Genomic DNA, 16,505 nt, shown 5'->3' on the forward strand with positions numbered 1-16,505 from the left:
AACAGACAGGATATATCGAAAGCCCTTGGAGGGAGGGAGGGGACCTACAATATCAATATGGGCATGTCGTAGACGTGCTTTAGGTATGTCGAAAGTGCCTGGCGGAGGAAGTGCATGGCGGCCCACTTTAGCTTTCTGACACGGTATGCAGGCGCGAGCCCATATCCTACAATCATGTTTAACATCGGGCCAGACGTACCTTTCCGTGACCAATCTGGTGGAGGCTTTGATGCCTAGGTGAGCTAGGTTGTGGAGTGCGTCAAAAACAGAGCGGCGGAGAGCTGTGGGTACGAGAGGGCGGGGGCTACCAGTGGAAACTTCGCACCAGACCAGTTCTGTGGTGCCGGGGAATACACATTGTTCCACTTGGAGGGAAGAGGTTGTGTCTTGTTGCAAGGCATGAATGTTGGGGTCTTCGGTTTGCCGGCGGGCCAGGTCGGTAAGTTTAAGTGGGGTAGTGATGATGTTGACGCGAGACAGGTAGTCAGTGACTACATTGTCAGCGCCTCGGATATATTGTGCATCAGTGGAATATTGGGATATGAAATCCATATGGCGGAAGCGTCGTGGGGGGAGATCGTGTGAGGGGTTACGGATTGCATCTGCCAAGGGTCTGTGATCTGTATAAACTGTGAACAGGCGACCCTCGACATCGGCTCTGAAATATTTGACCGCCTCGTACAGGGCAAGGAGTTCATGGTCGAAGGCGGACCATTTGGACTGGGATTTGGTTAATTTCTTGGAGAAGAAACGGAGGGGTTGGGGGGTATCCAATACATGTTACTGAAGGACCGCACCAATTGCGGTGTCGCTCGCATCAGCTGTAATAGAAATGGGTGTGTCAGGAGCGGGGTGAGCGAGTATGACAGCTTTAGAGAGGGTGGTTTTGAGATTTTTGAATGAATCGGCCATCTCCAGTGTCCATACGAGTTTGCGTTTGCCTTTCGTATCCTTACCTGCCAGAGCGTCGGTCAGAGGGCTCTGGATAGACGCAGCATGGGGCACGTGGCGCCTGTAGAAGTTCACCATGCCTAGAAAACGGTGAAGTTCAGCGAAGTTCTCTGGGGAAGGGAGACTAAGTATGAGTTCAACCCGAGAGGAGGTAGGGCGGACGCCTTCGGCTGTGACTGTGTGACCTAAGAAGGTGACCTCAGGACTGCTAAGCTGAGACTTCTCGTGGTTGATCTCCACTCCATTAGCAGCGAGCAGTGCAAGCACTCTGGAAAGATGGAGAGTGTGTTCCTCAGGCGAGGGAGAGAGAATCAGTATATCGTCTAAGTAGGAATAGGCGAAAGGGAGGTCAAACAACAGTGCTTCGATGAAGCATTGCCATGTCTGTGCGGCGTTTTTGAGACCATATGGCATGGAACAGTACTCGAAGAGGTCAAATGGAGTGATTATGGCTGTCTTGGGGATGTCATCGGGGAACATGGGTATCTGATGATATGCTTTGCTACAATCGAGAATGGAGAAGATCTGGGAACCATGCAACATCTGGGTGAAATCTTGAATGTGGTGGATAGGGTAGTTATCGATGGTAGAGCGTGCGTTAAGAGCACGGTAGTCACCACAGAGGCGGAAAGTACCGTCCTTCTTCGGCACGACATGGATTGGTGATGACCAGTTACTATCAGATTGCCGGAGAATGTTGGAATCCAAAAGATCTTTAACAATGTGTTTAGCACGGCGAAGTTTCTCCGCATTTAGGCGGCACGCCTTATGCCGCACAGGGGTCCTTCAGTTGTGTTTATTCTGTGCCACGTGCCATTGGCAATTGCACGCAAAAACGTGGGAGAAGCAGAAGTGGTAGTGGCAGCGGGGGTAGTGGCGGTGGGGGAGGGGCAAGGGGGGTAGGGGCAGGGGCTGGCCGAACCATTAATGGGATCACAGCTGCAGAACAGTGACCTGGCTGAGGAGGCGTGTCCACAATTGCTAGAGTGGGTGTGCGGAGTTGTAGAAGCTGCTGTTGTGTCTGCAGCAGTTGTGCATAGACTTCGTCAATGCGCACATGCAGGTCGACATTCTGAGTGCGCAACACATCGACATCTGAACGCTCACGAAAGAAAGCTGAGAGACCAGAAGAAAGGTTTGCAGCAAGTGACATACATTCTGAAAGGGCAGAGTGTGAACAGTCAGTAGAAACTTCGAGCTGAGGGGGGGGATGTTGTGACGCACCAGGAACACTCGAACCGGAGACGTGAGTCAGACAGTCGGCTTGCAGATTAGGGGAGAGGGCATAGTGATGAAGAAAATCGAGGCCCAGTACAGGTGCATCAACTTCCGCGACGTAAAATGTCCAGGGGAAAACCTGATCTGGGGCAAATTTAAGCAGGAGATGTGAGGAACCTAGCACCGGAATCGGGGAATTGTTAGCAGCTATCAGTGGCGGTGCAGACAAGGGATCTATGTTAGGGGCGAGGGAGGGCGGGATAACACTAATGTCGGCTCCAGTGTCCACTAGAAAACGAAGTTCGGTGTTGGTGTCCTCAACGAAGAGGCGCGAAGTGGATAACAGTGCAGCAGGCATTGGACGAGATGCCGGTAGGCGCCGTGAGGCAGCGCGGCGGGACATGGCGCCTAGACGTGCCCGCCATAAGCGTTTGGGAAAGCGCACAGGGGGTTTGCAGTTGCGAGCCGCGTCACCAAAGTTAGCATGGAACCAGCAATAAGGAGTGCCAGCTTGCGGTGCAGGAGCATGGCTGGGCGGTGAGGTGGCCAGCTGTGCGGCCGGAGTGTACTCAGGTGCTCACTCAGCCGTCTCTGGTGATCTTTGGGGTGGCAACGTAAAAGCAGGTAGTGCAGTCGGGCGAGCACGGGGTGGCGGGGCCGTTGCTTGCACTGACAGCAAGGCGCATGTCTTGCCGCGGCCGCGGGTAGGCTTGGCTTCTGTTACTGCATAATGCGTGGGGGGAAGGCGGATGCCGGACTCGAAATGATGCTGTAGGCACGGTCGGTGGTGCGCAGGCGTGCTTCGAGGGGCTCATAGACATGGGACAATAGCTGCAGTTGTAACTCAGAAGGAAGTTTAAGTAGCCAAATTGTTCAAAGTGCGACGTCTGATAGAAAGTCTGTGTCCACAAGGGGCATAAGTGGTACCACAGCTGTGATGGGGTACGGTCGTCGATGTGTTCTTCATGGATAATGTGTTGGATTGACTCAGCAGGAGGACGGGATAAGCGATCAATGATACAGGCTTTAGCAAATTTGTACTTATTCTGCACAGGAGGCGAAAGCAGCATGTCACTAATAAGATCCGTGTGATCGTGCAGGTGACTAAGAAGGCACACAAATCGGACTCCATCGTCTAGGACGCCGTGAATGTCCAACATTTTATCCACTAATGCAAACCATGTCTTAGGGTTCTCCGTTTGTAGGGCTGCCAGTTTTGGGAAACTGCTAGGCGCAAGGTACTGAGGAACGGTTGGTGCAGTGAACACACTACTTGGAGGTGCAGACGGTGTAACAGTGTACAGTGGTGCCAAATCGGGATTGTAGGCACCAGGAGCCTGGCACACAGTAGCTGTACTAGTCTGGTTGTTAGGGACAAAACCACACGATTTACAAGCAGCGGGAGTGCAAGAAGAGAATTCAGTCTTGACATGTGAGTTCAGTTGCATAGAGTAGGCAGGTACAGTTGCTGGGGCCCTGGCTGTTTGGGGCACAGTTGGGTGCGGAAGACTCTCCAGTACAGTGGAAACAGGTGCAGTTCGGACTGGTGAGCACGCGAGCGGTGTTTGCCAAGTGAAAGAACCCAGCGCAGAATTCGATGAAACGTTGTGGACCGGCGCGGGTGGGGCGGCTGGTGCCGCCACAGGAGCGGGCGGTAGGCATGCGGGAGCTGTTAACAACAGGTTCGGGAGTGTAGTGGGCGTGGTTGAAACCGACGCGGCAGAGATGGACGAAACCGTCGGGAAAACGTGCGGAAGACGAACAGGAGCCGGGATGGCACACAGCGCGTGAGACGCGGCTGCATCATACCTGAGCGGTTGTAAGATGTCCGTGGAGAGTTGCGTAGTCTGCGGCTGTAGAGCAGGCGTCATGTATGGTTGAAGCAGATGAGCAGGAACGGCAGGCGCTGGTAGTGCTGGGGCGTCGATAAGCAGAATGCAGTCAGACGGTCGTGAGGCAGCCGTAGGCGCGGGAATGTGCTGCGGCGGCCAAGCGGGAACCGTTGAGGTTATCTCGGGGCCACGTAGGTTAAAATCCGGTTGACGGCGGAGTTCACTTTGGCACTGAAACTGCTGCGTGATTTCCGGTATGGGTTCATTTTTCACTTTGAAAAACTGCGTCTGAGAAGTCGGATCACAGGGACTGAACAGTTGTTGAAACATTGTTCGTAGCATAATACAAATCTCTGTTAATAGCACTCGCGAATGGAACTAAAACAGATCGGGCTCACCAATGTGGTTATTCCTGATACGCGGAGCGGCGGCGATCATTAAATAACACACCAACATACATTAATACAACTTTATTATGCGAGAATATTTACAACACCTTATACAGTTGGCAGCACAAAACAGAATGGAAAGCAATATGGCGGCGCACAATAGGTCCGCATGGGTCAGAGAGCCTGCTATGGCAGAGATACATTACTCGTAGAGTCGATAGTCGCCACAAATTTAAACTACCATGCCAATTTCTGAATGTAGTTACAGAGTGCATATTCACTTCTGGAGTAGGCTGTGATCTGATCTCCTGTATGCAGAAAAATGGAATGATCCTCTGGATTTTATTCAAATGATCTTTTAACAACTAAAACTGATAAAATTTTGATCTCATATTGCTGAATTTAGGAGCAAACATTAATAATAGATAAATAAGTGGATGGATATGTTACCAAAAGGATAGATTGCTACCCACCAAATGGAGGAGATGTTGAGTCACAGACAGGCACAACAAATACACTTCTTCACATTTGAGATTTCCGCCAAAATCTGTCCTTTTCATAATATTGTCCTTATTCCATCCTGAATTTTTCATTGTTTAAATGGATAAAAATGTATATTTTGAAATGAAATGAATGTATATGAAAATGTATATTTTGTCCTAGCATTGAACGAATGAGTAACTGTACTTGTAGTTTGTCTGTAGAAAAACACTAATAAGGTAAAATAAATTTCTGAAGCTGATATAGACCTGTGTACAGTGCCTGCTTAGTTCAGTGAGGTATTGTTGGCTTGCAGGAAACATCAATATTAAACTGCTGTCTGTGCCTCAACTAAGGCCCCTGGCATACAGTCATGTTCCATTACATAAAATCCATAACAACATTCAAGATAATTTTGAATATTGAAAAAAATACTGACCAACATACCCAACTATGGTGAAATCACATAAAAAATTACACTAACTGAACACAGCAGTACAGCGTTCAATTCAGATTTCACAGTTGTGTAGTGCCAACAGTATCTGATTGCAGAGCCAGAGAGGGCCTCTGAAAGTATGTGTTTCCCTGATTAGGGTGTCTGACTGGGAGTGCCTCACTGCTTTAAGAATAGAAATCCTCTGCCACACATACTTGGCTCTTACTACAAACGTAAATTTTCCTGTACACAATCTCATGTTTATGTTCCATGTCATCAGTCATTCTTAAGCAGTGAGTTAATCTACTTTGGTAGCTGACATCCTCAAATGTGTTAAGCCAGTGTAATAATATTTGAACATTAGGATTTTGTCTGTGAGTTTTTAGTGTAACATTAGTTTCATTCTCACAATTCCCAGTAGTTATCTTTAGCCTACCAAATCACAGATCATTAAAATTCCGTATTTGTTGTTTCTTCTAGCCATTTTTTGTGTAAACCATTCATTAAAATTAACAAAATTGTGCTGTGTAAGTAATAGAAGCAGTAATGGTAACTATTCACCATCTAATTGAGGTATTATTTGCTAACAAAAGCATAAACAAGACAATGACATTGATGAGCTTTCGAACAATGTCCTCCCTCAAAGCTAACTAACAAGAAGTGCACACACAAATCTAAATTGTCCTGGCTGTCTACACTGTCCAACCACTGAAGCCTGACTGCTGTCAGGGCTTGTAATGGGTAGAACAGGTTACAGGAGTAAGGAGGCAGAGAGGAAAAGGAAGGATAGAGGGAAGGAAGTTGATGGCTGGAAGGAAGAGGCAGCAGAGATTGGGATGTCTATCCCATTCCTTTGTTATCTCTCCCAGCTGTCGGGTTCTCATCACAGAGCACATTAACTACAGTGCCCAAAAGCTGAACAGTGTTTTAAACCTTGTTTTTGTGCGTGTTATATATGGAGAGCGGTTATCTTTACAACTTCTATTATTGCATCCCACCCAGGACTCTGATATATGTACCAGTACTGTCTACTGCTTTACATTCAACAAGTTTCTTCTGTTCCATATCTGATTATTTACAGTTTGGAGTGTGAAATTCTCGACCATTTGTTGCGTGCCCAAGTTGAAATGCAAATGTGGAGGTTTCTTCAGTCCCTAATGCTACTTCATGGTGCTAATACTCGATTATTGGCATGGGAAAATAAACTCCAAAACAGAGAGGTGAGTTCCTGGTACAATACCTTAGACCTGCTTAATTCTTTTCTAATGCAGATGAATACTCTGATGTTAAGAAGAGAAGAATAAGATATTCATCAATCAAGTGTCGATATTCTTATTATTTTTGTAAAACATAATGCCCAACGGGGTCGCCACTCTAAAAGTGTCTCTCATATATTAATCACCCCCCCCCCCTCCTCCCCCCTCCTCTCTCTCTCTCTCTCTCTCTCTCTCTCTCTCTCTCTCTCACACACACACACACACACACACACACACACACACACTTTTCATTCAACATATCTGTATAGTTTGACATCTGCAACAGTATGATACTTCCGAAAATTTGCAAGTAAATTATGTAAACATCAGTGCATACTGTACGTTATTTGAAATTTAAGTAAATGCTGGTAAAATTAGGGTGGAATGATAGTGGCTAAATCCATTTGTTTGGGGGAGGAACATAATGTGACATTGAACACAAAATTTTTCTAAACAATTATCAAATTACTGCAGAAGGGAATGTGTGTTATGTGCCATGTATGGAGGGGATGGTAAATTTGGAGAAAGCTTATTCAGTGTATTGCCTTTTTGTTAGCAGTTGTCTGCGAGACAGGAGACAAAAGTGTGCTGTATTTGTTTTAATTTTGTTCACATCTATCCCTCTCCCATCCCATTAATTGCTTCCTGATCGTAAAAAGCTAAATCCTCATCTTTTGGCATATCACATTTGCTTGTATTCTTTTTATAAACATGTACTGTTTGAATAGTAGTTTCCTTTTCTTTTACATTTAGTTGGTTGGTTGGTTTGAGGGAAGGGACCAAACTGCAAGTTCATCAGTCCCATTGGATTAGGGAAGGATGGGGAAGGAAGTCAGCTGTGCCCTTTCAAAGGAATCATCCCGGTATTTGCCTGAAGTGATTTAGAGAAATCATGGAAAATTTAAATCTAGATGGCCGGATGTGGGTTTTAACCGTCATCCTCCCGAATTACATTTGGTGTGCTGTCTTTATTTCTCTCATCGTCAGTTTATTTAGCACTATTTCTTGACTTGGTCTTTTAAGTTCAGTTACTTTGGTGTTTGAGATTTTCTCACAATTTGGTGTATACATGTAATAATGAAATGCATTTATTCTTTTTCAGTCAAGGAAACTAGGATTTCTGAAGGCAAATCAACTTCCTGCAGTGTTCCAATGGTGTTTAAAACTGAAAGCCGCTTTTGTATCCAAATTCACTTTATATTTTTTTACAACATTGGTTAAACAGACGTCATTTGCTGAAATGAGACAACAGTGTGGTAAACTGTCCTGTGACTATTATCAAAAGTAAGTGCACCTTATGTTTATTTTTATTACTCAAGTATTTTGCAAGCACAAGACCTGATGTATGACTGATTAGTCAGGGTGTATCCTCGTTGTGAGGCCTGCCTGAAACAGGCCAGTGAAAGCATGCCCTCACCATGATGTCAGTCATATGATAACCACAAGTAATGCTAGCTTGTAAATGGAACAGAGATTTAATGACACACACTCACCTTTGTTACATGAAATTCTGTATTTAATATGAAATATAATAATATGGGACAATGTGCAGGGTGAGTCAAAAAGACCTTCACAACTTTGAAATTATATAGAAATTTGTTGAAATAACTTACAGAATCAGTAGATGTGTCATTTTGTAACAAACAACCTCAAGTGTCAAGTGCCACTTTGGTTCAGTATGACTACTGTTGTGACTTGGCAAGACAGCCAAGCCACTATGAGGTAGCCGAAAGGCACGCGTTTAAGCTCACGCAGGCTGGCGTGAGGTCTGGAACAGTTAAAGGAGTTGAGTCTAGTAAAAAAAGTACGTAGCTTCTGGAATACTTAACTTTAATCCATAATTGGTAAACATCGGTCTGACGGTACATGCATCACAAGATAAATAGCAAATGATAATGGCGCCTTGCTAGGTCGTAGCAAATGACGTAGCTGAAGGCTATGCTAACTATCGTCTCGGCAAATGAGAGCGTAATTTGTCAGTGAACCATCGCTAGCAAAGTCGGCTGTACAACTGGGGCGAGTGCTAGGAAGTCTCTCTAGACCTGCTGTGTGGCGGCGCTCGGTCTGCAATCACTGACAGTGGCGACACGTGGGTCCGACATATACTAACGGACCTCGGCCAATTTAAAGGCTACCACCTAGCAAGTGTGGTGTCTGGCGGTGACACCACAACTACCATTTGTGATGCGGTAAACATCCCACTGGTAATCAATTTCTTCCCACACTCATTGCAGCAAATTGGGCATTACGTATGCATTAGCAGCTTAAATACAATTTTTCAGGTCAGCTAAATTGTTTAGTTGATGAGCAACATACGGTAGAGTTTATTTCATGAAACCAAATCACACAGCAAGCACGCTCCGCAACAGTGAAAGTAATCATTTTGACTGTGCGCTACACTGGCACTCCTGATAGCGGAGTGGGGTACTGATGCACTATGTGAATGAAACTTAAGGTTGTTTCATACAAAATGACACATCTACCAAATCTGTAAATTAGCTCAATAAATTTCTATATCATTCCAAAGTTGTACTTTTTGACTCACACTGTGTAAGTCACAATATATCAGTCAACAGAAATGTGTATTTCTAACTTCGCCAGTGCCGGTCCAAAGCCCGGATCCAAAAGAAGGATGGGAAATATGTACTTTATTTCATCAAGTTATGCATGGCACATTATTTCCGCATACAAAAGAGCTCACTCCTACAGATGATTCTATATCATGTGAAGTCACACTGTGCAGGTATCGCTGCCATTAAATGTTTTATAAGGAATGCTATACTTAATTCAAGGGAGCAGTTTTGCAACATAGAGAGAAGCACACGGATTGAAACTATTAAATGATATTATAATTTCAAAAGGAAGAAAGTAAATACGACAGATGGATTTAGTTTGGACAGAAGTAGAGTAAATTCTCAGGCAAGAAAAATACAAATCTAGTTTATGGAAAGAGCTGTTTGTAGAGCTCAGAAATTTAAATTCTCACACTACACTCTGTGATCATCATCTCCCATTTGACATCCATCGCTGGATAAAGGCTGTATCAAGACTTCATCTTGTATTACAGGCTTTAGCTACCTGCATCCATGATGCACCTGCAAATTTCAGTCTCATCTGCCCACCTTCCATTAGTTTGTCATTTGAGTCTTTTCTTATCTTGTGGAGTCCACTATAGTCCAGTCAATAAACACCAAAATGGGTTCACAGAATGAGATTTTCACTCTGCAGTGGAGTGTGCACCATATGAAACTTCCTAGCAGATTAAAACTGTGTGCTGGACCGAGACTCGTACTCGGGACCTATGCCTTTCGCAGGCAAGTGCTTGTACACCACTTGTCCGCAAAAGGCAAGGGTCTCGAGTTTGAGCCTCGATCCGGCACACAGTTTTAATCTACCAGGAAGTTTCACCAAAATGGATTGACTGGGGGAAAAATCGTGTAGTCACCAATTTATGTACAGTGGTAGGGGGGAGAGTCATGAACAGCACACTAAAAATCCGAACCAGCAGAGTGTGTGTGTGTGTGGGGGTTATGGCGGCGGTGGCTACTTAAAGGTCACTTTTTTTTCTTTTTTTCTCGAATATCTCGAAGACCGTGGCTTCTAGTGAAAATATTTCCCCATACAAAATTAAAACTGCATTATTCTTTATTCTCTAGGACTAATAGTGTCCGCATTGCAAGGGATTGAAAAATCACAGAGTATTAAAAGTAACTTTTGTTGGTATAAAATTAATGTTTGTCATTCAGTGAAGTGTAACCGAACAGATATTAAATATATAATACATCTAAGTGCAGGAGAATGGTATTAAGGATAAACTGTTTTCTAAGGATGTGACGACAGGTTGGGGGGCTCTTTGGGGAGGAGAGCAGATATGTGAGGAAAGATTGTGTTTCACACTTCCTTCCTTTGTAAGTCTGCAAACTGGAGAGCAAGCTGTCAATTCCCCACTCTCTCTAGCCCACTGTATCATAAAAGCCATTACAGGGTGTTTCACCCTTCTGCAACTCACTTTGTGAATTACTGACAATAGTGTGTACAGAGACTACAGGAGGTGGTGAAACTTCCTGGCAGATTAAAACTGTGTGCCCGACCGAGACTCGAACTCGGGACTTTTGCCTTTCGCGGGCAGGTGCTCTGCCAACTGAGCTACCCAAGCACGACTCACGCCCGGTACTCACAGTTTTACTTCTGCCAGTATCTTGTCTCCTACCTTCCAAACCTTACAGAAGCTCTCCTGCGAACCATGCAGAACTAGCACTCGTGAAAGAAAGGATATTGCGGAGGTCCCGAGTTCGAGTCTCGGTCGGACACACAGTTTTAATCTGCCAGGAAGTTTCATATCAGCGCACACTCTGCTGCAGAGTGAAAATCTCATTCTGGATACAGGAGGTGGTGTTTATTTTTTACATAGTGTGTTAACCCAATATTGAGTACAGATATATACAGAGTTATAATACTAAAGCAAGGAGAGCATACGGATAGAATCTACATAAATTTATGCAGACTGTCCCATACTGCTAGAGGGAAGACTGATTCTTAGTCATCCTGCAGCGTTCTCCCGGTAAAGGCAACTTCCCCACCACGAACCCTACTCGCTTGTCACTTTACAGACAGACTGGACCTGTACAGCTTTCTTATGTAAGAAGGTGAACTGCTTCACTGAGCTTGTGTTTATATAGTGGAGCTATTTTCAGTTCATTAATGTGTAGCTATTTGCAGTTTTTAAGTGAGCTTTTATGTAAAATATCTTCCTATAAACAATAACAGAGAAGTGCTTAATTTGTAAGTGTAATGTTGTCAGTGACCTGTGTAGTGTTGTTGGGAAAGAGACTGGGTTAATGGTAAATGTGGCACCTTGCTACCGTCTGTCGTTGACAATGTATTGCAAAGCCAAGTATCTGTGTTGTAGTCACTTAATGATAAATTAATGAGTGACCAGAAAGTTACTACTCTTCTCTCTATTGTTTTACCACTAGACTGCACAAATCTCCACAATTCAAGAACAGAGTATTTGACTGTTTTCTGGAGATTGTCTTAAATGGTTAATTATGTCATTTTATGCTCCTAACATGGTCTGTTTTCCTCTTGAATTTCCATATTCTTTTATAAAAATGGAATTTGAATGACCGTTAAATGCTCCTTTTAGATCACGTGATGCCGGTGGCATCAGTGGCTAGTTCGCTGCTCTTACTGTCATAAAGGTAATTTACAGTAATGTCTTGTTTTGGAATTTATGTTTCAAAAAATTGGTTACGAATGGTGTGTAGTACAATGCTACACAAATATATCCATAAAACTCCTGAAAAAGTGTTCTTGAATGTTTCAGAGGATGAGAAGATGTGTAAAATGTTGCCGTTTTGTACTGTCAAATTGCTACCACATCGATGCACAACTTCACTAACTTCATTAAAAATGTGTTGCACTTTGAAGTTAACATTACTTTACCTCCAGATATGCTTTCCCACTGTTACAAGAAAGGATAGTGTCATTTAATGAAATTAAACTGTTAGTGAAAATTGTTGTTTTACCCAGGTTCACATAAATTACTCAGTAGCTCAGTTGTTTGAGTGGTAAACCATCGAATTTTACAAGATGGTGTCCATAAATCACTGTTTTGAATCCAACCTGAAAGAATATTTTATCGTGCTCCAAACACTGGTGTTAGTTTACACTCACAATCATCAGAGACCTTATGTTTGTGTTATCTGCATGCTGTGCTTGCTTTATATCTCTTTGTGTAAAAAACCTCATCATTATACATCTCATTGTATTGTGGGCGTATGATGATATCTTCACTACTAGTAATGCTTTCCAAAAAAGTGAGTTGTTTGTTTGGAAAGTAATTGCATTTATCCTCTGTTGTCCATTTCCCAGACTAAGATTAACGTGAAGTTATATATAATACAACTTGCCATCGAAACAGCTACTACAGACTGTCCTTGCTAACTCCATTTTCGTGTTTGATGTAAAACTTTTAAAAATGTATGACCCTTCCAGGATTCAAACATTTGACCTCATTATCGGTCATTAGATGTGTCACCCATTGCACCACTGAATGCCTTGTCAGGCCAGTATTTCTGCTGAGTGTCTTCTATGTAAAAAATCAGAACTGAGATTTGCCAAGAATAATTTTATTGTACTTTGGGTCATAGCTCATGACTGATAGTTGACAATATAGTTATAATATAGTGACCCATTTGCAAAAGTTCTACAATTCCATGGTTTCTAGCGAGTTTAATGATGTTGAAGGGAACAGGGAAAAGAATGTCTGTCATAGTACATGTTGCCACTTTAAATGGGTGGAGCATGAACACATCAATTTTTGCAAGGTTTCCACGCTCCGCATTCACAGAATTCCTTTATGTTATTACTTAAAAATTGTAATTGTGTTTTCCATCACAAAATAGCTAAACTGTTTGCAGAAAAAGTAGTAAATACCTTGTAACTTCGGCTAACAATCCTATAATGTTTGTATGACTTCGTCTTACTCCTAGTCTTTGACATCACCAGAGCATCAGCCAATAACGGAGTGTTTTCAATCATGTGACCAAAGCTTGATATTTAATGATTTGTAAGCTTTAATTACATAAAAATAACAGATATTTTGTGAGAATATTGACTGTAAATGCCATTTGGATGCTATAATAAATGGAATAACAACAGTCAGAACCATATTTTTAACACAAGAAAATAATCTATTATTGCATTTGTAAAGTGGACTGCACTGAGTGGGGCCACTTACAATACCTCCACAGTACGTCTCGCAAGTAGTAATCTGCTGCAATGCATAGCTTGACGTATGTTGAAATATCTGAAGAAGTTCCATTTCAGTAAATAACCTACTTCTGTTACAGAGGCAGCCAGTTTAAGACTACGGGCCTCCTCAGATATTAGGTGACCTGAGGCTGGGGTGATGTATTTTATACATGCCGTGAAAAGGGTTCCAGACATTGATAGTTGTTGTTGTTGTTGTCGTGGTTGGGGTCTTCAGTCCTTAGACTGGTTTGATGCAGCTCTCCATGCTACTCTATCCTGTGCAAGGTTCTTCATCTCCCAGTACTTACTGCAACATACAATCCTTCTGAATCTGCTTAGTGTATTCATCTCTTGGTCTCCCTCTACGATTTTTACGCTCCACGCTGCCCTCCAATGCTAATTTTGTGATCCCTTGATGCCTCAGAACATGTCTTACCAACTGGTCCCTTCTTCTTGTCAAGTTGTGCCACAAACTCCTCTTCTCCCCAGTTCTGTTCAATACCTCCTCATTAGTTATGTGATCTACCCATCTAATCTTCAGCATACTTCTGTAGCACCACATTTTGAAAGCTTCTATTCTCTTCTTGTCCAAACTATTTATTGTTCGTGTTTCACTTCCATTCATTTCTACACTCCATACAAATACTTACAGAAACGACTTCCTGACACTTAAATCTATACTCGATGTTAACAAATTTCTCTTCTTCAGAAACGCTTTCCTTGACATTGCCAGTCTACATTTTATATCCTCTCTATTTTGACCATCATTAGTTATTTTGCTCCCCAAATAGCAAAACTCATTTACTACTTTAACCTTCTCAGTTTCTAATCGAATTCCCTCAGCATCACCCGACTTAATTCGACTACATTCCATTATCCTTGTTTTGCTTTTCTTGGTGTTCATCTTATGTCCTCCTTTCAAGACACTGTCCATTCTGTTCAACTGTTCTTCCAAGTCCTTTGCTGTCTCCGACAGAATTACAATGTCATCGGCGAACCTCAAGTTTTTTATTTCTTCTCCATGGATTTTAATACCTACTCCGAATTTTTCTTTTGTTTCCTTTACTGCTTGCTCAATATACAGATTGAATAACATCAGGGAGAGACTACAGCCCTGTCTCACTCCCTTTCCAACCGCTGCTTCCGTTTCATGCCCCTCGACTCTTATAACTGCCATCTGGTTTCTGTACAAATTGGAAATAGCCTTTCGCTCCATGTATTTTACCCCTGCCACCTTCAGAATTTGAAAGAGAGCATTCCAGTCAACATTGTCAAAAGCTTTCTCTAAGTTTACAAATGCTAGAAACGTAGGTTTGCCTTTCCTTAATCTATTTTCTAAGATAAGTCGTAGGGTCAGTATTGCCTCACATGTTCCAACAATTCTACGGAATCCAAACGGATCTTCCCCAAGGTCAGCTTCTACCAGTTTTTCCATTCGTCTGTAAAGAATTCACGTTAGTATTTCGCAGCCGCGGCTTATTAAGCTGATAGTTCGGTAATTTTCACACCTGTCAACACCTGCTTTCTTTGGGATTGGAATTATTATATTCTTCTTGAAGTCTGAGGGTATTTCGCCTGTCTCATACATTTTGCTCACCAGATGGTAGAGTTTTGTGAGGACTGGTTCTCCCAAGACCGTCAGTGGTTCCAGTGGAATGTTGTCTACTCCTGGGGCCTTGTTTCTACATCTACATCTACATCTACATCCACATCCATACTCCGCAAGCCACCTGACGGTGTGTGGCGGAGGGTACCTTGAGTACCTCTATCGGTTCTCCCTTCTATTCCAGCCTCGTATTGTTCGTGGAAAGAAGGATTGTCGGTATGCCTCTGTGTGGGCTCTAATCTCTCTGATTTTATCCTCATGGTCTCTTCGCGAGATATACGTAGGAGGGAGCAATATACTGCTTGACTCTTCGGTGAAGGTATGTTCTCGAAACTTTGACAAAAGCCAGTACCGAGCTACTGAGCGTCTCTCCTGCAGAGTCTTCCACTGGAAACTTCCTGGCAGATTAAAACTGTGTGCCCGACCGAGACTCGAACTCGGGACCTTTGCCTTTCGCGGGCAAGTGCTCTACCATCTGAGCTACCGAAGCACGACTCACGCCCGGTACTCACAGCTTTACTTCTGCCAGTATCTCGTCTCCTACCTTCCAAACTTTACAGAAGCTCTCCTGCGAACCTTGCAGAACTAGCACTCCTGAAAGAAAGGATATAGCGGAGACATGGCTTAGCCACAGCCTGGGGGATGTTTCCAGAATGAGATTTTCACTCTGCAGCGGAGTGTGCGCTGATATGAAACTTCCTGGCAGATTAAAACTGTGTGCCCGACCGAGACTCGAACTCGGGACCTTTGCCTTTCGCGGGTAAGTGCTCTACCATCTGAGCTACCGAAGCACGACTCACGCCCGGTACTCACAGCTTTACTTCTGCCAGTATCTCGTCTCCTACCTTCCAAACTTTACAGAAGCTCTCCTGCGAACCTTGCAGAACTAGCACTCCTGAAAGAAAGGATATAGCGGAGACATGGCTTAGCCACAGCCTGGGGGATGTTTCCAGAATGAGATTTTCACTCTGCAGCGGAGTGTGCGCTGATATGAAACTTCCTGGCAGATTAAAACTGTGTGCCCGACCGAGACTCGAACTCGGGACCTTTGCCTTTCGCGGGCAAGTGCTCTACCATCTGAGCTACCGAAGCACGACTCACGCCCGGTACTCACAGCTTTACTTCTGCCAGTATCTCGTCTCCTACCTTCCAAACTTTACAGAAGCTCTCCTGCGAACCTTGCAGAACTAGCACTCCTGAAAGAAAGGATATAGCGGAGACATGGCTTAGCCACAGCCTGGGGGATGTTTCCAGAATGAGATTTTCACTCTGCAGCGGAGTGTGCGCTGATATGAAACTTCCTGGCAGATTAAAACTGTGTGCCCGACCGAGACTCGAACTCGGGACCTTTGCCTTTCGCGGGCAAGTGCTCTACCATCTGAGCTACCGAAGCACGACTCACGCCCGGTACTCACAGCTTTACTTCTGCCAGTATCTCGTCTCCTACCTTCCAAACTGTACAGAAGCTCTCCTGCGAACCTTGCAGAACTAGCACTCCTGAAAGAAAGGATATAGCGGAGACATGGCTTAGCCACAGCCTGGGGGATGTTTCCAGAATGAGATTTTCACTCTGCAGCGGAG

At 43.9% G+C, this 16,505-nt stretch overlaps 1 protein-coding gene across 2 annotated transcripts in view; it reads left to right on the forward strand.

Annotated features, from left to right (window-relative positions):
* Positions 1 to 16,505, forward strand: part of LOC124776914 (KICSTOR subunit 2-like) — a 72,701-nt gene that overhangs the window by 28,206 nt on the left and 27,990 nt on the right. For both annotated transcript variants that reach the window (XM_047252125.1, XM_047252126.1), the window contains exons 5-6: positions 6,388 to 6,526; positions 7,665 to 7,846. In XM_047252125.1, coding sequence (XP_047108081.1) covers positions 6,388 to 6,526; positions 7,665 to 7,846 — 321 coding nt within the window. The remainder of the gene's footprint in view (positions 1 to 6,387; positions 6,527 to 7,664; positions 7,847 to 16,505) is intronic.

The sequence above is a fragment of the Schistocerca piceifrons genome, chromosome 2 (assembly GCF_021461385.2).
Source record: "Schistocerca piceifrons isolate TAMUIC-IGC-003096 chromosome 2, iqSchPice1.1, whole genome shotgun sequence".
In the NCBI taxonomy this organism is placed as follows: Eukaryota; Metazoa; Arthropoda; class Insecta; order Orthoptera; family Acrididae; genus Schistocerca; species Schistocerca piceifrons.